Source organism: Salmo trutta, chromosome 27, assembly GCF_901001165.1.
Source record: "Salmo trutta chromosome 27, fSalTru1.1, whole genome shotgun sequence".
Lineage (NCBI taxonomy): Eukaryota > Metazoa > Chordata > Actinopteri > Salmoniformes > Salmonidae > Salmo > Salmo trutta.
Genome location: NC_042983.1, coordinates 6,220,899 through 6,245,548, shown reverse-complemented (window position 1 = coordinate 6,245,548; position 24,650 = coordinate 6,220,899). Strand labels below are relative to the sequence as shown.

The 24,650-nt window shown below is 43.7% G+C and overlaps 1 protein-coding gene across 2 annotated transcripts in view; it reads left to right on the top strand.

Annotated features, from left to right (window-relative positions):
• The first annotated feature begins 1,796 nt into the window (after window positions 1-1,796).
• The window catches only part of LOC115164189 (ephrin-A5b), a 108,768-nt gene continuing 85,914 nt past the window's right edge, over window positions 1,797-24,650 (top strand). The window contains exon 1 of one of the 2 annotated variants that reach the window (XM_029716431.1): window positions 1,797-2,935. In XM_029716431.1, the coding sequence (XP_029572291.1) occupies window positions 2,811-2,935 (125 nt within the window). In that variant the 5' untranslated portion in view covers window positions 1,797-2,810. The remainder of the gene's footprint in view (window positions 2,936-24,650) is intronic. The other variant, XM_029716430.1, reaches the window with a different exon arrangement.

The window sequence follows — 24,650 nt, the reverse complement described above, 5'->3', positions numbered from 1 at the left end:
TATTTTTTTGAGCAGTGTACTTCAGTATTCCATAGTAACATCTGACAAAAATATCTAAAGACACTGAAGCAGCAAACTTTGTGAAAATTAAGATTTGTGTCATTCTCAAAAATTTTGGCCACGACTGTACTATCACAATGTTCTTTGTTGAAATTGTTTTTTTCAACACCAATCAATCAAGTGAAAAAATAAACAATTTTCTTGGAAATGGAGTTCAAGCTCCTTGTCATTTCTCCATGAGAATGTGTGGATGGTCCTGGAAGAAAACTAGGCCTGTAGCAGATAGATGTAATCACAGCCACCCAATGGGACTGCAGATTAAAGAGGGAGACAGAGAGAATATCTGGTGTGTGCGTATTGTGTTTGTTTGTGTGAGTTTAAGAGGGGACAGGGTAAATGGCTGTTTCCCTGATAAAGAGAATTGTGGGCAGTAGGGGGTTCTCATACACAGCAGCCCAATCTTCTTTTTATGGACAGACATTAGTGTCTGTGCATTGTTGGTGTATGATTGTGTGTGTGTGTGGAGAGAGCGAGCAAGAGAGAGAGAGAGAGAGAGACCCAGCAGGAAAGGAATGCAGTTACGGCTGTAAAGTGGCTGTGAAAACGAGTGTTCTTTGACCTCTAGGCTCTCCTCCTCTCCTGGTAGCTGTCAGTGGCCTGAGTTCCAATCTGTGTGTGTTCAGTATACACCAGCTACCAGGAAGAGGTCAAAAGGACTATTTTAAAGTATGAGCTGTGACCTATCTAACCTCCTCCCCACCACTATCCCTCCTCTTCTCCTTCTCTCTGGCTCCCCTCCTCCCATTCTTCTCCTGCTCCCTCTACATATGACCTGCTGGCCGAATAAAAGGCTATGGCTCAACAGACACCTGTCACACGGTGGTTAAAACGTGGCTAACCCTTTATATCTGTGTAGTTTCAACTATAACTGTTGTGGTAACAATACCTTCTGACGCGTATAGAATGAATAACAGTTAAATATTGAAAGTGTGCCTGCGTTCGCAAGCCACACTAATAAACAGAAGAGTAGCTAATAATTATGTCGACTAATCACCATGCCCGTAGTTCACTCTACTTACCTTATAAAATAAAGGTGTAAGTCTCACTCGCTAACACTTAATATAATGTTTTATACATCTTAAATGTCCTATTGTGTCCTATACTCTCTGTAAAATACATATATAGTCTTGCCATAACATGTTTTCATAACCTCTGTAGTCGGACTTCGTTGTGCCAGTTGTACTGTAGGAGTAGCCGTGGCTGATTTTCCTTGTCTCCACTACGGGGCGTCTGGGCGCTGCATCGATACCGCACTGCAACAAGTTGGATATCCATCCGCCGTGGAGGGTCATGTCATCATGGAGAAACTCTGGATGAAAAATGTATCGTTGCAGTTTTTTGTTTTTTTTTAATCACAAGATAGCTATAGACCCGGGGCTACAGATGTGTGTCAAAAGAACGGGAAATGTGTTGTGCTCGATTCTATTCTGAGTTAATGAGATACAAACACACACACACCCTTATCGGTCCAGATCATAACTCGAACCTTGGTCTGTGTCCGTTTGCTCGGTAATGAAATAGCCCGCGCGGTGCGTTAATCAGTGGGATCTGACAGGCTGTATCTCGGTCCCTGTCCTGAGCTCCTTCTCCCAGTGCAAACGATACTTCCAGCTACCTCACAGTAATTGAATTAGTTCGGTTGGGAGGGGAGGGGCTTTTGCTTTGTTAGTGTGACGCCCATTCAAAATTCAAACCAATGGGACTACCCTCCGTTCGGCTGTAACCGAACCCACTTTCTGGCTGCACCGGGCTGCCTTTGCTCTCACCGTCCCTTTAGTCTCGTCCCGTTGAATCTAAACAATCAGGGGAAAGAAGCGCATGAATAAAGCGTGTTTTATTTTTTCTCGCCAATGCTTATATATGAAGAGGATGCAGTGGAATGCTGCCATTTGGGTTCCGGGTAAGGAAGCGTCTCTACTGTCACCCAGCAGTAGCGCATGAGAGAGGCTCGGAGGACGAGGACGGACTCCTCCCCACCCCCTTGACACTTCCAAGACAGCGCTGAGAAAGGATAGCTGCCTTTTTTCGGCCAGTCTGCGAACGGATCAGAGACAGCGTTACGGGAAAAAAGGACTAGACTACAACCGGGGATTGCCTATATGGCTTTCCAAAGTTCCATCTCTGAAAACGTGGACATTGAAGGACACGAGCTATAAGGGGACATTGGACACATATTGCTCCTTTTCCTTACTCAATTTTGACACCGATCCAGCTCAGCGCATGACCGTACAGAGACTGCTGTAGTCTGTTAGAGGGGACTTCTAACAGCTGTTTTATCAATATTTGTTTGCTATCTTTATATGTATATTTATGTGAACATATTTTGTCTGGCCTAGGAGTAATTTTTACGCATACTGGAACCGTCAAACGGATGTCCCATGAACATATTATACAGCTGAACCAGACACTGAACCCGAAGAGAGAAGCCCTAACCACAGTGACACTCGCATTTGATAACTTCACCTGCTACTGTCGTCAAATTAAGTGTGATTCCAATTGACCAACGAGGCGTCATCTCTGTTGCAGGTTGCGCTGTCAAAGCCTCTCGCACCTTGGGGCAGGAGACGGCGATTTTCTGTTGTTGAATTGTCTTGCCTATTTCTGCCATCCATAAACTGCGACAGAGGACAGAAAAGGAACACAAATGTAAACAAGAGAGAGCATCTCTCCTGCCGAAGTGTACCCGAAACTGACTGACGCCGCAGTCACCCCGCATCGAAGAGGAATACGTGCCGAACTTTGCTGTAGTGATGCTGCAAGTGGAGATGGTGCTATTCGTCTTTCTGGTAATATGGATGTGTGTATTCAGCCAGGAACCCAGCTCCAAGGTGGTGGCCGACCGCTATGCCGTCTTCTGGAACCGAACCAACCCCAGGTAGGTGCCACTCAGAGCGGCCAGTGGGGCCGAAGCGAGTCGATGTTCTCCACACGGGCCGCCCAAAACGTTTCGGTGGATCAAATATATAGACCGATGGCGGTGCCTTTTATTTAAGGTATAGATTACTGCCTATTGGACACATCACTCAGATGCGTTATATTTCCCAGAAATGTGGGTAGGCTATTGATGCAACAGAACACAACCTGTGCACACCGGGTTGGATTTAGGCTAGCCTATTTGGGATATATGCTACACTGAATTGTATACAATCAACAGTAATCAAACTCGTCAAGTTATCAAATCTGTCATCTTGGCATATAATATGCCTTCGATGTGTTACCCGAAAAGCGCACTGTTGGGGAGTAAATTCGCGCGTGTTCCAGTACCAGCATTCGGTGTTACTGAATCTAACCCCCACCTAAGAGTGGGCGCTAGTGCCGGTTTTCTGGATAGACACCGGGTTAAATCATGGAACGTTATTTCATTAGAGTAAGCCTGCTGTTGGCGCATGTAGGATAGCGCGTGGATCATTGCGTTGTTTTGGACGGCGTACTCGCGTATTTGTAGCCTACTTCTCTCATCTTCGAAGGAACGGAATTCCACTCCAGGTAGCAAATGCTGGTCAAACATGGCACCATGATTAACCCAGATTTCGTATTTGTAAGAACAACAGGCGGGGTGAAAAGGGGAACCACTCACTGTAGGCCTTCAGTTTATGTTTTGGCACTAGTTGTAGACTATCGGCACATTTGCGGATCCCTCTTACAATTTTGAAGATGGTCAGAAATCAATAGGCCTTGCCCACTCAATCAGGAACAAAAAGCTTCGACAGGTTGATATAGGTTGGACTTTATTTCGTCTTTTAATTTCTTGTCTTTTCTTTTGATCATGATATGAGCTGTTCACCAAGGATTTATCCAACCCACTTATTGTTCTCATTCGGAAAACATGTTTTAATCCTATGGAAAAGGTAAAACTCCTCTGGATTTCCCCCAAAAATCTTTTCACCTACTTAGAATTATTATATCATTATGCGACTATTTTGGTTTATAGGTTTAAGTCATAGATATGTAATTAATAGCCTATGTAAATACTGTAATTCAATTGGAGGATGAGTGAAAAGTCCCAAAAAGTTCTGAAAGCAATCACTTTTGCTGCACTAAAGTGTTCTACTTCTTGCGAGTTCGATAGGTAACGTTATTGTCATACAGTCTAAAATCACAAACATTCAAATAAATTGATGATCAAAATAGGAAATGTAGAATGTATCCACCAATTTATTAGCTCACGGCCAGGTAGTTCGGGAACTGTGACACTTCTGCTCCAAAACCTTTGTGCTCGCAATGATAACCTATTTGAGGGATACATTCATAAACAAACAAAGTTCCAAACCACATTTTGCACCTAAAAAAACACACTTAATGGATTTCTTAGATATCAAATGATGTAACGAACTTTAGTTTCTTGAATATTGAATAAAAGACGTTGGACATCCAAGCGTGCATGTAGCTGTTAGGATACATTATAATCTGAAACTTTTCCACAAAATATGGGTGATATCAACAAGAATTGGCAAAAAAAAAAAAAGGTTTTATTTTCGTGGAGAAAAAATATTTGTATCGAATAATTTAAAATAACATTGAAATTGATCAAGAGAGAAAAGAGTTTTACAAACATAGTTATTTATAGGACTAAGAAGATGTGTGTCCAAGATGTGTATTCATCCTATTCATGAAAATATCTATTTGTATTGAGTGGTACAATAAAGCACCAATGTAGCAAGCAGTATTACAGTGAGAATAAGGTCAGCGTAGGTTGACCTTTAGATTTCCTTGAACCCATATCATAGAAAGTCTAGCTATTGCCGTTTTCTACAGAGTACATGTAATAAAAAATATGTTTACTTCTCATATTTAGCTTCTTATTTTATGTGTTATTTTAACTTTAAATGAGTATTTATGACTTTCCTTTTCACCATTAACTCTGGTCTGAATATTTCCAATGCGGGTTTAGCTGTTCACTATATGTTGTTTTGAAGCCCCTAAGCTAATTCTCCAAATACATTAAAAAATAAAGTCATTAATTGTAGCTACGCAGACGTTCTTGTATAACTATTTAGATTCAGTTTGAAGTTTGTGAGAAAAAAAAAAAAAAGATTAATTGCTGAGAGCAATTAGTGGTGATGGTCCAAGTGTAGGGTTCAGCATAGAGGCCTACCAGAGCAGGGGTTGGGCTGTTCTAGCTGTAGACTAAAGATCCCCGGTGCTGATACACTCCACCGTGACTGTTGTGGTCTAGCTCTGCACTCCAGCTTAAGCCAGTTGTTTATTTGTGTGCCGCTTTGTTCAATACAAGTAACGCAAAGTTGGGGTTGTATCTGATGTCTTACGCTGATACACACAGTTTCATTAGGGTGCACATTTTTCACAGCGACTTTGACTGGCGGCTCTGCGGACCACTTGATTCACTCCAGATGGGCTGACCGTTTACTTAGTTCCAGGGGAAGGGGAAAAAATAAAGACGCAGGAATTAAACCGTTTGAGTAAACTCACTGTAAATCTCCGGTTGAGAGCTGAAATTGAAGGGAAGAAAAGTGTCTGGAGAAGTAAACTAGGCTTTGATACATGCTGAACTTGTGTGCCATTGTAAAATATGAGAGATAGATTGTTTCCCTAGCCCCTGTCTTGTTTTTGAAGTCCTGACTAGCCCGAGGACAGGAAACAGGTTTTGTGAAAGGGTTTAATAATGTTAGTCATTCTCTTCTACTTACACTAATCAAGTTTGTTTGACTCTCAACCCTATAGGGCAGTCAGAAAGCTAGAACAACGAGAGAGAGAGAGGAGAGTCTTACAGATGACTCAGTAAATAAATATGTCTTCTCTCTGTATGTGGTGTATGGCGTATGTTCTCTGTATGAAATATTACTCTCAGAAAGGGGATTGTGGCGAAATCATACAGCCCTTAGTTATCTGCTAGCGTAGGTGTTTACTCTCAGGACTTGGGCGTACAGTTCAGTGGTGTATGGTAGCAGACTGTAGGCTTTTGTGGCCCTTTTGGCTCAGAGTGAAGTGAGCGTTTAGATGCTTCACACCTTCGGCAGGGGACTGGGAACCTGTAACTGCTTAATTACTCTGGTGAATCTCTCTCTCTCTCTCTCTCTCTCTAACGTCCTTAATGAAGGGACACAGTTTTGTCTCAGGATTCTTCTTTCTTTCTTTCTTTCTTTCTTTCTTTCTTTCTTTCTTTCTTTCTTTCTTTCTTTCTTTCTTTCTTTCTTTCTTTCTTTCTTGAGTATTTGGTGTACTGAAGGGAAGTTTGTTCTCTCTCAGGAGGTCCCTGCTGTCCTGCTGGCTGGTGAGAGCTCCCCCCCCCCCTTGCTTCTCCTCCTGCTCCTCCCCCTGTCCTCTGTAGCTGTGGATCTCTCTCTCTCTCTTTCTCTCTCTCGTTCTCACACTGGGCCCAGAAAATGAATGAATACAATTAAATATTTCAGGAGTCCCTCCATGGACCCAACTAGGGGTGTTGGTTGGAGAAATGCACGCACACACACACACACTCAGAGGCTCACAGGCACACACAGAGGTCACACAGCAATACAGCACAAAGCTAGCCTATGTCTGCTGGAGAACGTTGAGGCGTGTGTGCGTATGTGAGATTTACCAAACAGTCATGTACTGAACTGAAATGGTATTATTGACCCCGACCCTGATCGGCTGGCCTCCCTTATAGCTCTTAGGCCACTCTGTGCATCTACCGTTGCTATGTGAATAATGGGTCGGGAGGTCACCGAGGGCTTGTTCCCTCTCCTTCAGACTCTCATAAACATCTGATAATTACAGCCCGCTCGGTTGGACTCCTCATTACCTGTCGCCGAGCCGCGGGACGTGACAAACTGTCTGTCACTCTGCATGTGTGTTTGTCTGTGTGTGTGCGCCGTGTGCTGACTACACTAACACAGGCACGGTGCATGTTCAGACTGTCGAGGGAAAGCCGGTCTCCACACCCCTTGGGCCATAACTACGGAGAGATAGGAGACTGGTCCACGCAGGGGGTTCAAAAGCCAACAAGGCCTTATTTATTTCCATTACGGAAATGTTTTGATCAAAGTTCCATGTCTTATTTAATAAGAGATATATTCATTTACGTGGAAGGGATATTTTAGATGAAATCCCACACCCAATGTAACAGTGGATTTGAGTTGAAATGAATTTGACCCCAATGATCTACACACGTTATCCCATCTGCCCCGTCGCTTCTCTTTTTCTACACCCTCTGACTTATTTTCCGTCAGTTGTTTTCTCTCTCTCTCTCTCTCGCTCTCTCTCTCTCTGACTGAATGCTGATTAGTTCTCGTTAATGGCCTCTTGCTATGTCGTTCTTTTAACCATGCGGCGTCCGCAAGAGCACGTTCACTGCGGGCGCAGGTTAGACTCAGCAAGGACAGAAAGAGAGAGAGAGAGACGGAAAGAGAGAGAAGGGAAAGATGGCGTTCGAGGGATACAGCGAGGAAGGGAGAGAGCGGTAGAGATACACAACGTACAAGGTGTGATAAATGATTAAGATTACGGAAAAATATGAAGTGAGAAGAGAATGCTTTGTGATATGAATGTGAATTACTTTTTACAGGGGCTTAATAGCATTCACTGCCTTTTGATGACAACAATATCTTTCCATTTCAAGAGAGCCTTTTGAAAAAAAAACAGTGCAGTGTTTGAACGAGTAACCTCTGTGTATTTTTTGACTTAACTTATTATGCCGTCATGACAACAGTTTCATTTCCTACCTCTGAAGTGTATCCATTGTGGGCTGTTGTAATGAAAGAGAGGAGAGACCACAGTAGGGGGTGGGGTTTCTGGGAGAGAAGGCAACACCACACATCTCCGTCAAATGTGTGTGGGATGTTCTTCAGTAAGCACTGGTCCTGCCTCTCGGCTCTGACCCTATTAGAGATGCCGTGCGGCGGGCAGAACAGTCAGCTTCACTGGGGTCTGTGGATGTGTCACTCCTTAGAGATGATATGAACTTGCATGTCATTGTAAGGGAAACATGCATACATAAAATAAAAAAATATGCTTTTTGAGAATTTGTTTTGCTGATTGGAATTGTTTTTGGTGAATTTTGAATTGGTGTTTTGCGATTTTTGCGTTCTTACATGAAAGTTAATTCTGATCGATTGTTGTCCAAGTTTAACAGTGATGTAGAGAAATGACATGAATTTGGTACATCTAAGAAAGCAGAAAAACTATTGTAAAAAAAAAGAATCACCCTTGGAAGCTTGGGTTATTAGCATAGCACTGGCAGGGTCTAGATGGCACATACTGTACTGTGGCCTTAACTCATTTCAATGACTCACTGTGGACCTTTTCCCCATTTCAATGCCCAGTTTTGTGCTTTGTTTTGAGCTTAATCACTCCAAGGTCAAGTGGAGTGCTGTAACTCCGCTATCGGCCAGCCCTTCTCCATTTAGCTGCTCACTAACCCTCAGCTTTCACAGGAACGCTATAGCTTTACTTAGAAACAATAAAGTATTAACCAGCTTACGCAACACCCACATGTGTCTGACCGTATACTGTACTTTTGTAAAATTCTGTCACTTATATTGATAAAAATAACTTTTTCCCTGTCCAGTTTTCCTGTGTTTCTCCTCTATTTCCACGGGTTTGTTTTATTAAGACCTAATGTTTTCTATATCCCCCTGGTCTGAGTTTAGTTTCTGTGTGTCAGGGTTCTCCAAGGTATAAGAGACAGGGGAGTGTTTTAGGGTCTGTTTATGGGTTTACTCTTTAAGAACTGATTCTGTACCAGTTCTCCCTTTCCCAGTTCAGTAACCTTTACCTATAGACCTAAACCACACAAATGACTCTGGATCAGTTCCTAGGGGTAGATGCCGTGTATCATAAACACGTTGTTTTTTGTTCTAGCTTCCCTAAAGCTCTGAATCGGAATTGTAGAAGGATGTATATTCTATGCATTCTATTTCTATCGGCTTCATGCCTTTGTGTCTGAAACTGTTGAGGCCCCCCCCACCCTCAACCCTCCACCCCCCTTGCGGAATAAGGCCCCCACCCGCCTTTGCAGAGTAAGCCCCCCCCCCCCCGCCGCTCTCTCTGCTCACCACCACCAACCCTCTGGCCTTTTATTAGGAGGTCTGGAAGCAGCTGGTAGTGGCATGGGGTGCTCTGCCTTCCCAGACCAGATGTGGGCGCTATTGTGCAGGTCTCTTACCCCTTAACCCTCATCCCCCTCCCCCCCACAACTCCAAACCCTGACCTGTCAATCATTTATCAGACACTCTTGTCCTCCAACCCTCCAATCCTTCCCATCCTTGTCCTCACTGCTCATCTTCGTCTGTTTAGTGTAGGGTGACTGTTTGGGTATATGCAAAGGTTTAGATTTGGCTGTGGAAGGGTTGTATGGAATTTGCAGTAACTCAACATTGCCACCCATGGCACCAGTTCTTTATGCCCTGTGCCAATATAGAGAGAGGAGTCCAAGAACATAACTTGGATCTTTTGTTGCCTGTCTGTTTTTGGACTTATTCAATTTATGGGGAAGTCAGGCGTATAGCTACATGGACATAGATATGCTAATTTATTTTTTAAATTGAAACCAAGAAAAACAAATATATATATATATATATATTATTATTTTTTTTGAGCTTTTGATCAAGTGTAGTAAAATGATTTATTCATTTATTTGGTATCAACCAGCTCATTTAGTCTTGCTTGATTTGTTTTCTGTGTTCCGCTGTTAAACTCATTTACGCTCCAAGTTCAATCGCATTTTGACGCAGTAACAACATTTGCATGAAAAGACCAGAAGGGCATGATTGAATGATTGATTTTCCTTTTTGTCGTCACAATTTACTGTGCAACTGGAAAATGTGACGCGACCGAGACCAACCGATTTGAAAACCTTGATTTTACCAGACCCATTTTCCACAGATAATTCCTTTCATGGTACACTGACTTTGACCATTCACAGACGTTTTCCTTATTTAACTTTGGGGGGGGGGGGGGGCTGGCTGGCTTGGCGGGGGAGGGAGTGGATGTTGTTCTAGCTGGGGAGCAGTGTGGAGAATGGATCCCAAAGGACGACACATCTCTAGAATAAAGAACTAATTGACAGTTGTAGCCCGTCATAAATGACTCATGAGGTAATTTCTCAGAAGTGACAGAGACAGAGAGAGAGAGAGAGAGATTGTCAAACGGTTGTGCTGTGTGGTCCATTCTCCTAGAGAAAAGAATGTGCCCGACCGGTACGCTCTAGTTCCGAGGCAATAGATTCCTGAAGAGTCACCAACGTTAGAACAGATTTCACTTCTCCCCAGTCTAACATTCACAGTCTGCTGGGTTTACTCCCTAATGCCCCTTTCCATGAGTAGAGCCCATACATTACTGCTGCTTCTCGATGGGCAGAATATGAAATTCAGGAAGGAAATGTTAGCACACCTTATTGTACCATGACTCCTGGTGCTTGGATAAAAAATGCTGGATACGTCGTTGCTGCACAACGCTAAGGCAACCTAGTGTATGCGAGTGTTACCGTATCTTCATTCCCCTGGTGTTGTCACAATAACAACATTTTACATAGGATACGATACCAGGCCAAGTATCACGATGGTGGGGAAAAAATCAGTGGCGTAGCTCCAAAAACACCCGAAATTCACACTTCCAGTCAATACATCACATTGAATTGAACTTCACGCTGTTCAGTGTATAATGGAAAACTGCATAGAATGACTGATTCGCTGATATTTGCGGAGGCCTACCTGTGATTTGGTTGGATGAATGGAAGGTAGGAATATACATGCATAAGGATCTGCATGTCATTGTGTCAGGAAAATACTGAGAGAATGCTGAGAAAGCTGAATGCTGAGAGAAGCAGGTGAGTGAGGGCTGGTAGGGGATGCTCTGGTTTATTACAGCTGCCACATGTGATATGTGCATGAAAGTGAAGTGGATTTAATTGGACCTGCGCATACAAGAGACTAGTGGCTTTTGCTTAAATTCAACTGAATTTATACAAAAAAATAAACAGACTTTATAACCATTTTATAACAGACGCCAGCAGGTTATTTAGATTGGTAGGGCTGAAAGGTTGGTAGTATCATATGAAACGCTACTAAGGTATTGTAAAATGTTAGTATCATAAGTATCATGATGTTTTGGTACCGTGATATTACCCAGGTACCGGTATACCGTGCAACACTAATTTCCCCACTCAATTCCATTTCCCTAAACACAAATACAAGGAAACAAGGCCTTTACCTCGCTCTGCCCCGCTGCTTGAAAGGGAGAGAGGAGCCACAAAACAGTTAGGCCACTTCCAAACTAGCTTCAAATACAACCAGCACAACCCTCTCTCACTACACGCACACACACACACACACACGCACACACACACGCACACACACACACACGCACACACACACACACACGCACACACACACACGCCGGGTTCTGACAGGCTGAAAGGCGGTCATTGTTCCTCCTCTCTCTGTCCACTCTCTCTCCACGGCCAGGACTGGAAGTATGCATGCACTTAAAACGGAGGGAGAAAAGGAGGGAGGGATAGAGGGAGCAGTTGGAGGAGTTGATGAGGGAGGGGTGGGGGCACAGCTGAAGTTGTAGCATGTTCACGGAGGAGCGAAAGAAAGGGGGAAGAGGAGAAAGGGGAAGGCAGGGTCCTATAACCGAGGGCGACAGTGAGGCTGAGGAGAGTGGTGAAGAGGTGGCCCCATGTACACCCCTCACACCCTTCTGTTTGTACCCCTCTCATCACTCCTTTCACGCCTCCCTTTCCCTCCTTCCCTGACTTTCTACTCTAACTGCCTTCTTCTAGCCTCCCTCCCTCCATTCCTCCCTCTGTCCCTCCATAGAGCTAACTAGCTTCCCTCTCTACTTTCTCTCACGTTGCTACCTCACTTCCACACAGGGCTGGCTCGTAGCTCCCTCCCTCCCTCCCTCCCTCCCTCCCTCCCTCCCTCCCTACCTACCTCCCTCCCTACCTACCTCCCTCCCTCCCAGTGATGGAGGGGTAGGATGGGTCTATGCAGAAAGGATTAACCCTTCTCCGATTCAGGCCACATGTTTTGTTTCCCTTTGTGTGTGTGTGTGTGTGGGTGTGTGTGTGTGTGAGACTGTGGAGTGATTTCCACTTACAATACCACTATCATTGGGATATATTCTTAAAAGTAGTTCTTTTCGACCGACCATTATTTTCTTCATCCGTTGTTTGATCAAGTAGAGTAGACTCCTTTTACTCCTCTGTACACCAAATCTGGTTTAGAAATGGATTCTACCGGAGGGATTCTGATTGGCTTAGCTGTATCTCCCGCGCCCTTCGGTTTGATATGGGTTCGATGTTGGAGTGCGTGAGCAGAAACCCCCTGTATACAGCAGTGTTACAACAGACCACAGCACTATTCTATGACCTCATTTTCTACCATACAGGGGAAGCAATTAATCCACGGAATGTGTGTTAAATCCTATCCTCACCCTCTCCTCAAGGCCCAGCTTTGGTTCCCTGGATAATCCAAAACATTATCCCAGATAACCAAATATGACACCCCAACGAACATAGGGCACACACACACGTACAGTATGAGCGTATGCGCGCATACACACACACAGAACCCCCCCCCACACACGCACACACACACACTCTCTCAAAAGTGTCTTAGCTCTATTTAAGAAGTAGAGTTCATCTATTTTGTTTAGCTCTAGTTGCGGTATTTATTCTCCATGTTTATTTTTTACCCCCGAAATCTCTTCAGAGTGAGTGTGGAGTGAAGCCCCTATCCCGGGCCCTTTGAATCTAACGTTACTACCCAGGGTATTAACCATGGAGTCACTGAGAGGCTTAAAAAGCCATCAGCTCATTGTCCTGTGACACAAAACCCCTTCCTCTAAAATCCCCCATCCCTCTCTTCTTTCTCTTCCTTCCCTCCCTCCCTCCTTCCCTCCTTTCTTAGAAAGCCCGGGCATTCCTATTAATCAGTTTAAAAGGCTAATGAGATAAGAGAGACTTAAGGGGAGGCCCCAAAGTGCCCTAAGCCTCCAGGATAAACAGAGGTGATGAACGTGGCCTGGGGCTACAGCCTCCTGTATGTGGTTTTTGTAAGGATCACTACACTTTAGTTTTTAGTACCCTTTGTTTGGTACAGTCCAGTCAGAATTGAGAAATGCAGTACTTTAAAAAAAAAAAAATATATACATACGTTTGGGGGAAAGTGGGGTGTGGTGGAATGATGTTTGGGGGTAAAGATATGCGGAATCGTAGTTGAGACTTAGCTGGTTGTTTGTGAGGCGTGTGGGTGTTGTTTGAGAAACATGCCTTTTTTCGTTCCCCTCTCTCTTGATCTCCATCTTGCCCCTCTCTTCCTACCGGCCTTACAACCCTGGCAGCTGCTTCTCTCTCTCTTTCTCGCGTGCATGCTCTCTCCCAAAGATTATTAGTCGATGTGTCAGTAATCATTTCTGGGTTTTGGGGGATCCTGCTGGGGTGACCCAGCGTGCCCTGTGTTTGGTTTAGGCCCAGTGTTGTGGCTGGCCTGGCTGACTGACGGCTGGCTAACACGTTACTGTATCATGTGCGTCGGTCTTTGTGGCTAGCCAACCCTCTCTGTGCATTCAAGATGGCTAAGGTGAATGCAGTGATGGTATAGGAATATTACATGGTCTCTCGCTCTCTCTCTCTCTCTCTCTCTCTCTCTCTCTCTCTCTCTCTCTCTCTCTCTCTCTCTCTCTCTCTCTCTCTCTCTCTCTCTCTCTCTCTCTCTCTCTCTCTCTCGCTCTCGCTCTCGCTCTCTCTCTCGCTCTCTCCCAGACTGAGACAGGGCCATGCGAGTGAAAAAACATGGCGGCTCAGCGAGGAGAAATAAAAAACGTGGCGCCAGCCTTTTGAGCAGACACAAAGAAAGGGGTAATGCTGGCAGCCATTCTTTAGCCAAATTACACAGCCTTACATGACAAGAGTTTTGGGAATTTTTAACTGTATATAAAATGGCCCGAAATAAGAGACGTGTGATTAAAGGAACTGTGCGGAGTGTAGTCTTCCTAAGAAAAGAAAATAATCTCAAATTCATCTGTGATTATCTGCCAATATTTCACCAGATCGAAGGTGGGTCAGTCACAGAGCAGAAATAGACATGAGAGACATGAAATAATGCAATTTGATAACAAAACAAAGGCATTCTGACATTATTTGATTTAAATGTTTGCAGCTGTACTGTTCTAAACATTTTCTTTCGGCAATGAATAGGCACACATTCTTGTTTCAGACATAACGTTACGAGTAACATTTTTCTCTCTGTGGGGTTGGTTTTTGGTTTTGAAAAGGTCTCTTTGGAATATACAGTAGGCCGACTTGAGTTCCTTAGAACACGGAACACACAGAACACCAGTGTTCAAGGGTTTCAGAGTTCCATAGTTCCGTCTCACCTGCTGTGCTCTGTACTCCTCACTGATAGAACTCCACGTCAGTCCTAAAACACGACCGGAGACAATCCAGTTAGGATTAAATGGGGGGGGGGGGGGGGGTATGGCAAATGGAAACCCAAATAGTCAAGATTGCAGGAGGTTTTTTAATTTTCCCAGGAATTAACAATGTTGGAATGGCCTCATTGCCTCATTAGGGCTTAAGTTATGCTGTTGTGTTCCTCGTATAATGAATATAATAATAGGACCAATGTCTTGAAACAATTAGAAGTTTAAAGAATAGGAACGTATTTTATAAATCATACATTTGCAATGAGTATAATATTTTTTTACTGTAATTGTATTTAATTATTTACCTAAATTAAAATCTTTTCCATTTTATTTTTCTTATTAATATTTATTGCTATTCGCACTTTTTTTTAATTACCCTTCCTTCCTTTAAAATGTCAATTTCATTTACTTTTCATTGTCAATTATTATTTGAAATATATTACATTTGTTGTAATATTTTTTAAACAACTACTGTATATAGTCATATCACTGCTATACAAATATATTGTTTTTTTTTCTTCTTAAAAGTAGGAATTTATAGAATGTTTTAAAAAGCTGGAAGATTTCCACTTGCCCCTGTCTTGCTTATTTTAACAATGAAAAAACGTCATATTTAGGCCTACCTTAATTTAATAAATTATTTCACATGAAGCCTCTATTCTTTTTTGTTTCATTAATACACATAAACCATCACAAAATATATCCAGACTGGAGCTTTCATTAGTATTTTCGCATTAGTACCAACACATTTTTTTAAAGGGAGCATTTCAAAAACTCTATACAAAAACATTTAGATTTGTTTTCGATGATACAGCTTGCCGCTTGCAGCTGTATAAAGTGAATTATTTTCACATGATGAGAGACTTGACGGGAAATGTGCTAAGCTAGATTATTAGCCAGTGAGGTATAAGAGATAGAACCTTTCCTTGTATTGGATTGGAACGCAACCCGCTCTGTGCTTGGGGGAGGACGATTAAATATTTAGAGCTGTTTGCGATCTCCAGGTCGAGCTGTACTTGCAAACCTTCGCACGCAATTCTGGGGAATCGAGGTCAAGGCGGACATGTTTGAAACCTTGAAGGTGACAGACTGTTGTCAGTCTCAGGACTCTGTTCGTCATGTGGTTTGACCCTGACTACCCTTATGATACATATTATGTACGATAATTCACTTTTAATGAGTTTTCAAATTGGCGTATTGAATGTTGCTGTTGAAAATGTTGTTTTATATCACCTTTACTTTGAGGATGTCTTAGAGTGGTACTTTTAGTTTCCTACTTACTTCCTAGTGAGACCCGCCATTTTCAAATCGGACGCCATTTTAAGTTAATGTTTCAGAGCAATTTTTATATGAATGTCTTCCGTTGACCAATTATTTTTTTCAAAGTCCCAACTTTCCCAGATATAAAATAACATGGCAACCAAGTAACTAATCAACAATATACTTGGCATCACCAAACAAGAGGCAACACACATGCTGTTTTACAGCGTCATATTCCGAAGCCAGAAGTGTCTGTCTGTAATTTCACCTCACATTGACGGGTGTCAATCGCTCAGTCCCTCAACATATCCTCCACCCCAATCTGTTAATGAGCAGAGGAACAGGGGAGTGATCTGATCTTTAGTAATGCAGTATCCCCCTCTCCCCTCACCCTCACTCACTCTTTCTGTGACAGGGAGAGGCATTCTTATATTAGGGCCTGTTCGGCTTCCCTCTGTCCGTGGTACATTAACGGCACAGCGGAGCAGAACTCCCCCTGCCTGTATCAGTGGTAAGAGGGACATGGCACGGAATCAGGCTGAATTATTCACACTCATAATCGGCCTTTATGTCCCGCCGCCCGGCCCCGGCCCGGGCACCACTGTTATTCTAGTGCATAATTGATAGCGCTCAGAAGTGGAAAAGTTAGAATAGCAGAAGTAATGCGAAGCGAAAGTGTAGTCAGGCGGCGGCGGGAGTGGAGAGGGGGATTGGAGTAGAAGTGGGGAGGCAGACAGGGAAGTGGGTTAGGGCGCTGTTGCACAGAGCTTGTGTTAGCCTTTATCAGGCTTAGCTGGGGCTAGCTCGAGGATCGCGTGTGCAGGCCAGCCTGAGATGGAGGGGGAGGAAAGGGGTCTGAGATGGAAGAAGAGAAGGAGGAGACGGGGATCCTGTGTAATGAGTGTTGACGCTGAGCTGGGCTGGAATGTCGTCTCTCCCCGGAGTCAGAGTCAGATTCGCGACTGGACTGGGCATTTACTTCCCTTTTTTACATCCCTTCACACATAACCCAGTCTGGAACGGCTTGGGATTAGAGCACTGGAGCATTTGTTACATTTTGTTACTGGAGCATTTGAATGCTAAAGTGTTACAAACTTTAACTACGAAATGAGGTAAACATTTAGAAAATACTTCTCTCGTCTTTGGGAGTTTTGGAATGTTTCGTTTCCTCAATTGCGAGCAAACCAATCATCTATAAATGATGAACTTCATTCGATTGTCCTTCAGATATATTTATGTGTGTTGGTGTTTATTTTGGAACCCCTCCAACACACTTTCCTCTGACTCCTACTGTACTGCACCACAGGCAGGTAGATGAGAGAGGCATCGACATCACATTACAACCATACGATACAGTGATCGATAAACTGAAACCTCCGGAGAAGAGTAGTTACTGGCTGAGCTCCAACACCAAGCAGATGCTGTCCATTGAGAAATTGACTGAGATAACCTCCTGAAAATGTTTTAACAAAGCAATTCCCATCTAGGAAAAAAATTGCTGGCTGTTAAATTCTTCCTTTTAACTGATTGTACCTGACTCGCCCTTATCTTCCTATCTTTAGGTCACTGATCTATTTCACAGCGTCATCTGTAAGACTACTGGGTTTAAAAGACACCCTCAAGAATATTCCTCCTCTATATTTCCCCTCTGTCTTCTCTCCCAGTCGGTGTGAAATGGGTATCCTGGCCACGGACGCCCACACTTCTCAGGTGGAAGCTGTGAACATGGCCTCAGGTGAAACCTATTTTACACCTTGCTGACCCTTAACAAAGGCCGCACTAACTGCTGCCTAGCACGCCCTTTGTGCTTCGATAACAAAGAGCTTTAGCTGTTAAAAACCCACAACCTGTGTGCTGCAGTGGTAACCTGAGATAGCTTTCATATCAGAGGTTTTGGTGGGAAATGTTTAATCCTCTGCTCGAAACCCACCTACACACAACACTTAGGGATCATGCTTGGTAAATTGGCCTGCTTTGATAGGGGAGATCAGTTGGTAGTAACTGGAGAGACTGGGGATTGTGTAAACAGACACTGAAGAGATCTGTAAAGGAGAACATCTGGAAAACAATACAGATCTCATGCATAAAACCGGAGTTGTGCATGTTCAGTACTTACACTACATGTCCAAAAGTATGTGGTTACCTGCTCGTCAAACATCTCATTCCAAAATCATGGGCATTAATATGGAGTTGGTCCCCCCTTTGCTGCTACAACAGCCTCCACTCTTCTGGGAAGGCTTTACACTTGCTTCCATTCAGCCACAAGAGCATTCGTGAGGTCGGGCACTGATGTTGGGCGATTAGGCCTGGCAAAGGTGTTTGATGGGGTTGAAGACAGGGCTCTGTGCAGGCCAGTCAAGTTCTTCCACACCGATCTCAACACACCATTTTTGTATGGGCCTCGCTTTGTGCACGGGGGCATTGTCATGCTGAAACAGGAAAGGACCTTCCTTAAACTATTGCCACAAAGTTGGAACCACAGAATTGTCTAGAATGTCATTGTGTTAAGATTTCCCTTCACTGGAACTTAGGGGCCCGAATGATAAAAAACAGCCCCAAACCATTATTCCTCCTCCACCAAACATTACAGTGGACACTATGTAATGGGGCAGGTAGTATTCTCATGGCATCCACCAAACCCAGATTAGTTCGTCGGACTGCCAGATGGTGAATCGTGATTCATCACTCCAGAGAAACAGTTTCCACTGCTCCAGAGTCCAATGATGGCAAGTTTTACACCACTCCAGCCGGCGTTGGCATTGTGTATGGTGATCTTAGGCTTGTGTGCAGCTGCTTGGCCATGGAAACCCATTTCATTAAGCTCCTGACGAACATTTATTGTGCTGACGTTGCTTCCAGAGGCAGTTTGGGACTCCTTGGTAGTGAGTGTTGTAACCGGGGACAGACGGCAGTCCCGTTTTGTGACCTTGTGTGGCCTACCACTTTGCGGCTTAGCCGTTGTTGCTCCTAGACGTTTCCACTTCACAATAACAGCACTTACAGTTGACCTGGGCAGCTCTAGCAGGGCAAAAATTTGACTAACTGACTTGTTGGAAAGGTGGCATTCTATGACGATGCCACGCTAAAAGTCACTGAGCTCTTCAGTATGAGCCATTCTACTGCCAATGGTTCTATGGAGATTGCATGGTTGTGTGATCAATTTTATACACCTGTCAGCAATGGGTGAGGCTGAAATAGCCTAATCCACTAATTTGAAGCGGTGTCCACATACATTTGGCCATTTTGTGTACATAAACACACATATGACGTGTGTAGTCATGCATACATCCGGACATTCTTGAACAGACGAACAAGCTTTAACGTATACCGTACAGTACATCGCATAGACAATCTCCCTTGTAGACACATGAAACCCCTGTAAACTGATGCAGGCTAGACAACAGGATCGATACATTCGATTTTTAACATTTCATTTTCAACTAATTGACTATTTTAGATATTTTGAGTGGCGAAATGAAATCACAAGTTTTACACGTGTGATTGCGTCAAAGTGATGTTGTCCCGATCATAAAGGATTTCAGTGGAAACTTTTTGATATTTACTGCACAGTATGAGTACCCATATATCTGTAGTGGAGTCCAACTATAAATTCCCTTTGATAGATGTACCGTACATGCCAATATAGTTTAAAAGGAAGCACTCTGTCCAAGCTATATATATATATATATATATATATATATATATTTTTTTTTTTCCAACAACACTTTTATAATATATAATATATTTCTATCTATCGCCGGAGTCACTACAATGTGCCCATAAAGACGTCAGATGGAAACATTAGCAGCGATACATCTGGGAAACTCATAAAGCCGATTTACGAGTGCACTTAAGAGCCATGCACCTACCGGAGCCATTCAGGAAAGATGCAGACTGAGATTGCACCAAACTCTCCCAAATTACCCTCATTTAAAACGAATGTACAAGAAGATCGATAAATGCTCAAATTAGCATTAATCTTGATTTTTGGGTAGAAGATTATATGATCACTTTTTTTTTTTTTTTCTGATTATATATTTTGTAGGCTTAATTAACAGAAGACTTCATGCACAAATGTGGCGATTCAAATGGCCATTGAATAATATACTGGAAGGCATATCTAAAACTATAGCAGATGAAATGCTTACGCAAATGATACTATAATAGAAATGATATCTCTTAGATTATGTGCATACATCTATTTTATTCCATATTTTAATCAATTTCATGAAGTGATTTCCTTTGATGTCAGGGATAACACAGCCACATTTACAGTATCTAAAACTGTAATATTCATAGATGTATTCATTTGATGTCTTTTGACCTCACATTATGCCACATATGGAGAGATCAAAAAACACTCATGAATATTGCATTTCTACATAACTGTGACTAAGAGTGTTCATTTCAAGACAAGACTAGAATATTGCAGATGCCTGTTTGTCTCAAATAGCAATAGAACATTTTTAATGAACAGAAAATTCAAGATCAACCATGGTTATCATTAACTGCACTGAGCTGTAGCAAGCACACAACATTTCTCTGGTTGTCACCCTGTATAATCTAGTCCTCTGCAAACAGAAATTAGGAAGTGTGAAAAGGGCCAGCACGCTTGGTCGCGCTCATATACTTGTTTACTTACAGCTTGGCTCAGTATGCTCGGGCTGAAATGCTATCGCCATTAGCAGGTATGGATTAGTTCCCCTCTTCCTTGCTGTGAAGTTAATTGAGGGAATCTTCCACCCACAGCGGTCTGGGTTCACCCTCAATCTGCATGCAGTGGCGGCGTCCATTTTAAAAAAGCCATACACAGCTTCACTTTTAATTTGACTCCAGTCTTCCCCTCTACACCAGAGGAGAGTCTCAGATAATAATATAATATATATTCTGTTCTTTTTTTCCCCCCCCTGAGATGTTAATGTAAAGTCATTAACAAGATATAATGGTTAATTATGCTATCCCTAATTAGATTGTATAGTAGTTAGTTAGATATGTTACAGTCTTATTTTACATGAATTATTCCACTAATGGTTTGCTTAGTAATACAATGAATTAGCAATTAAGCAATGGAATTTACAATGACTTTTTTTTGTTGGAATTTCTTCTTTTCCATATCTCACTCTAAATGCCTTATCGTGCAACACATTCAAATTTAGCTGAGCTGGCTAGTGTGGTTATCATCGCACGAGACCGTAAAGTTCAACTCACACGTCTACTGCATGTCTGACGTTTGGTGAAATTCCTCACATGGCTGTTATTGGAAGTCTAACGTCTTTTTTTAATATGCAAAGTGTGCGTACACTGTTGCAATGGATTACAGTTTATCAAGCAGCCAATTAATGATGTCACCCCCTGTTGAAGAGCTGTCGGGATCACAGCGATGCAGTTAGGAATAAAACGGTTCGTTTATGTACACTGTTAATGCCTCCTCATATAAAACATATTTAGAAAGTACAGACGGCACATACATGCACTGATTATGCACTTCATTTGATAGTGTGTTTTTGTCTTGGTGGTTATATTTTTACAATTCCAGTTATAAAACACGGAGATAAACTCATGAAAATGTTGTTGTAAGACAATGACAATTGGGAGTTATTGCGTATGTGCTGTGTAAATATTTTATTTTCCCATATCTGAGCCCAGGATAATTCTTACCCTCCAGGCTTTGTTTTTCTATCTCTTGACAAGTCTCTTAATTGTGTATTTTTCCGGTGTTTTACTAACCAGTAATGATTTTATAGCCGGTTGTTTTATACGGGTGTCCAAACGTGCAGCCAGGGGAAGATTTAGTGTGTTGCCTCCATTCGGCAGTGAGCTCTAATTGGAAGGTCAGGGGGACGTGTTTCGCCGTAACACAGGGTCCAGCAGATCCCCCGCTTACTGGAGATTTAAAGGTTATCTAAACACTGCCTGTGACCTAAAGAAAGAGAGAAAAAAAACATTCCATCATCAGATATCGTTGTTTGGGGGATACATTTGCCTTCCTCTTGTTAGTGCTAGGGATCTAATGTATTATCGTTCAACACAGTTCCTTTTACAGGGTAAAGGCCATGTATACATGACAACACACATTAATAAAAAAGATTAACTCCAACATATATCACAGTTTGCTTTAATTACTTAAAAATATATATATATTTTTAATAAAAACCAACGTGGAATTCTTTGAAATTATTAGTCATACAACATGATGTGAATTTGCCTCTAGACATTGTGGGGGAAAAAACGGTAGAGGTTAGTTGTTTCTTTGTGAAGGTCACTCTGTCTTGAGTTTACTTCCCTGGAAGTGTAAGAATGCCCTTTTCAGTCATCTGATCTTTCTCCGCCATTTTCTTTACTAGAGCAGCTGTACTTAGTATTGTACGGCGGTGAGTGTGTGTCTGTATTCAAGGCTGTACAGCATGCCAGGAGTTAACCGTAGCCAGGATTGGGGGGCTGTGGGGTGTGTGTAATGTGTATGTCTGACGGGCTCCCCTCCTGCATTCTGTGCCACATTTCGTGTCTGTCACCGGGCCCCCTCTCACGCTTCCCTGGGCCTGTGGCGTAGAGCTGGCGTTGATGGGGTTTGGGTGGAGGAAGGCGGAGGGTGGCGGGTAGAGGGTGGCGTCGAGAAGGTAAGTGCCCGATGTCTTGAGAGTATGGTCGGGTCTGGCTCGGTCACGTGGGCCCCGGAGATGTTTCCCTGGATGGTTCTTGGCACGCGATGCTCGGCGCATGCGCACACACACACTCCCTCATATTATACACGATTACAGACACACACACACACACACACACACACACACACACACACACACACACACACAGAGCCCGCCTCTCTATTGGAGTCGGGAGCCAATAAAAATGTTGCGTTGCTCTCTCTCTGAGCCCCCTGTCACCGTGTAGAACCTCTAGGATCTGATCTGGGAAGACTTAAATCAGACTCTGTCCCTCTCGCATCATGTGTGTCTTAGGTCTCTTATGATACATCTACATCGCTAAATAAGTCTTATACTCCTCATCTAGTGAACTCAGCCTTTCAGTTCTTTCTCTTTAAACAGTTTAAAAAATATATATGTTTATTCCCAAATACCAGTCCCTTCTGCGGCGGTGCGTATGTAGGTGTGATAAAGACATGTTTGCTCCCTCTGCTGTTCCAATGGCTGTGTGGTCCCCTCCACCCCTGTATGGTAATAGAAACCACAGGAGAGGGTGAAGGTTCTGCAGACAAAGGGAAAGAATGTGCTGAGCAGAGCAAGGCTAGGAGAAGGGGGAGGTGGAGAGAGAGAGAGAGAGGGGGGGAGCACAGTGTGACCAGAGCTAGACTAGCATGATTAGGGCTGGATTGTAGTCCTCTCCTCCTTTTTTCTCTTCTTGCCTGTATATGGAGATGACTGGCCCCTATTAAAGCATAGATAATTGATTTTCTAATCCTTTTCCCCTCCTTTCTTGTTGTAATACCCTTGTGCCATTACCTGCCTCTCAGAGCACCAGTCAATACAACCTCTGCATCTGTGTGGGGAGAAAAGCTTATACAGGTGTTGCTACTGGACTGGCACTTAGCCTCCTTCCTTTCCCTGTCTCTCATCTTCACTCCCCTTTTTTTTCTCTCTCTCCCTCCTCCCCTCTCCCCTGCCTTCCCTATCTCCCTCCCTCCTCCCCTCTCCCCTGCCTTCCCTATCTCCCTCCCTCCTCCCCTCTCCCCTGCCTGCCTTCCCTCTCTCCCTCCCTCCTCCCCTCTCCCCTGCCTTCCCTATCTCCCTCCCTCCTCCCCTCTCCCCTGCCTGCCTGCCTTCCCTCTCTCCCTCCCTCCTCCCCTGCCTGCCTTCCCTCTCTCCCTCCCTCCTCCCCTCTCCCCTGCATTCTCTCTCTCTCTCTCCCTCCCTCCCTCCCTCCTCCCCTCTCTCTCTCCCTCCCTCCCTCCCTCCTCCCTCTCCCCTGCATTCCCTCCCTCCCTCCCTCTCTCCCTCCCTCCTCCCCTCTCCCCTGCATTCTCTCTCTCCCTCCCTCCCCCCTCTCCCCTGCCTTCCCGCTCTCCCTCCCTTTGCTTCTTCCGTCCTTACCTCCCTCCCTGTGAAAATATGTAATGTGGAGAGGTGAAGAAGTTAAGAGATTGAGAATGCATTTACAGCTCAGCTCTGCTCCCCTCCCTCTGCCCTGCCCCGGATGTGATGAGAGTCAAAGAGTGTGTGTGTGCGTGTGTGTGCGAGTTTGTTTAATAAAGAGTCTGAGAACCTGGTTGTGGGTCAGTGGTGTCTGTAAGAGGTGGCGGTGAGAGAAGACACGCGTGGCAGGGCTGGACGGTGTCCATTATGACCTTTGACCCCTAGCGAAGGTTGCAATATACATGCAAAGAGGAGAGCGTCCTGTGTTGTATCCTTCGCCGTGTGATGCTCATACTGCCCTTGTGAGAGACTGAGAGAGATTGACACTGTATTAGTAGATAGACACACACACACACACACACACACACAATACATGTGGACATCCAGAGGGACCAGGAGGACAGACACACTGAGCCACAGAGAGGGCGGGATGAGGGAAGGCTTAATGTGTAAAGCACCTTGCTGTATGGGATGAATTTAAAAAAGGATGAGCGGAGAGGGGTGAACGGAGAGAGTGACGGGACTAGGGAACACATAGAAGGACCCATTTTGAGATTGGTATAGAATATTGAATGATTGAGTGGTGATAAATATTGTATTTGTTAATTTGTTATAACTGATGCCCACTATTTAAAACACAGGCACACACACGTATACACAATATCTCTCTCTTTGTGTCTGTGTTCCATTGTCTGTGACTCAGTTCTGAAGTGAGTGACCTTGTTTCTAGGCCTGAGTTTACTACCCAAAATAAGATAGATGGAGGGAGAAAGAGAGAGCGAGGGAGGGAGAAAGCGAGAGCGAGAGAGGGATGGCGGGAGAGAGAGAGACAGGGATGGAGAGAGAGAGGGATGGCGAGAGAGAGAGAGAGAG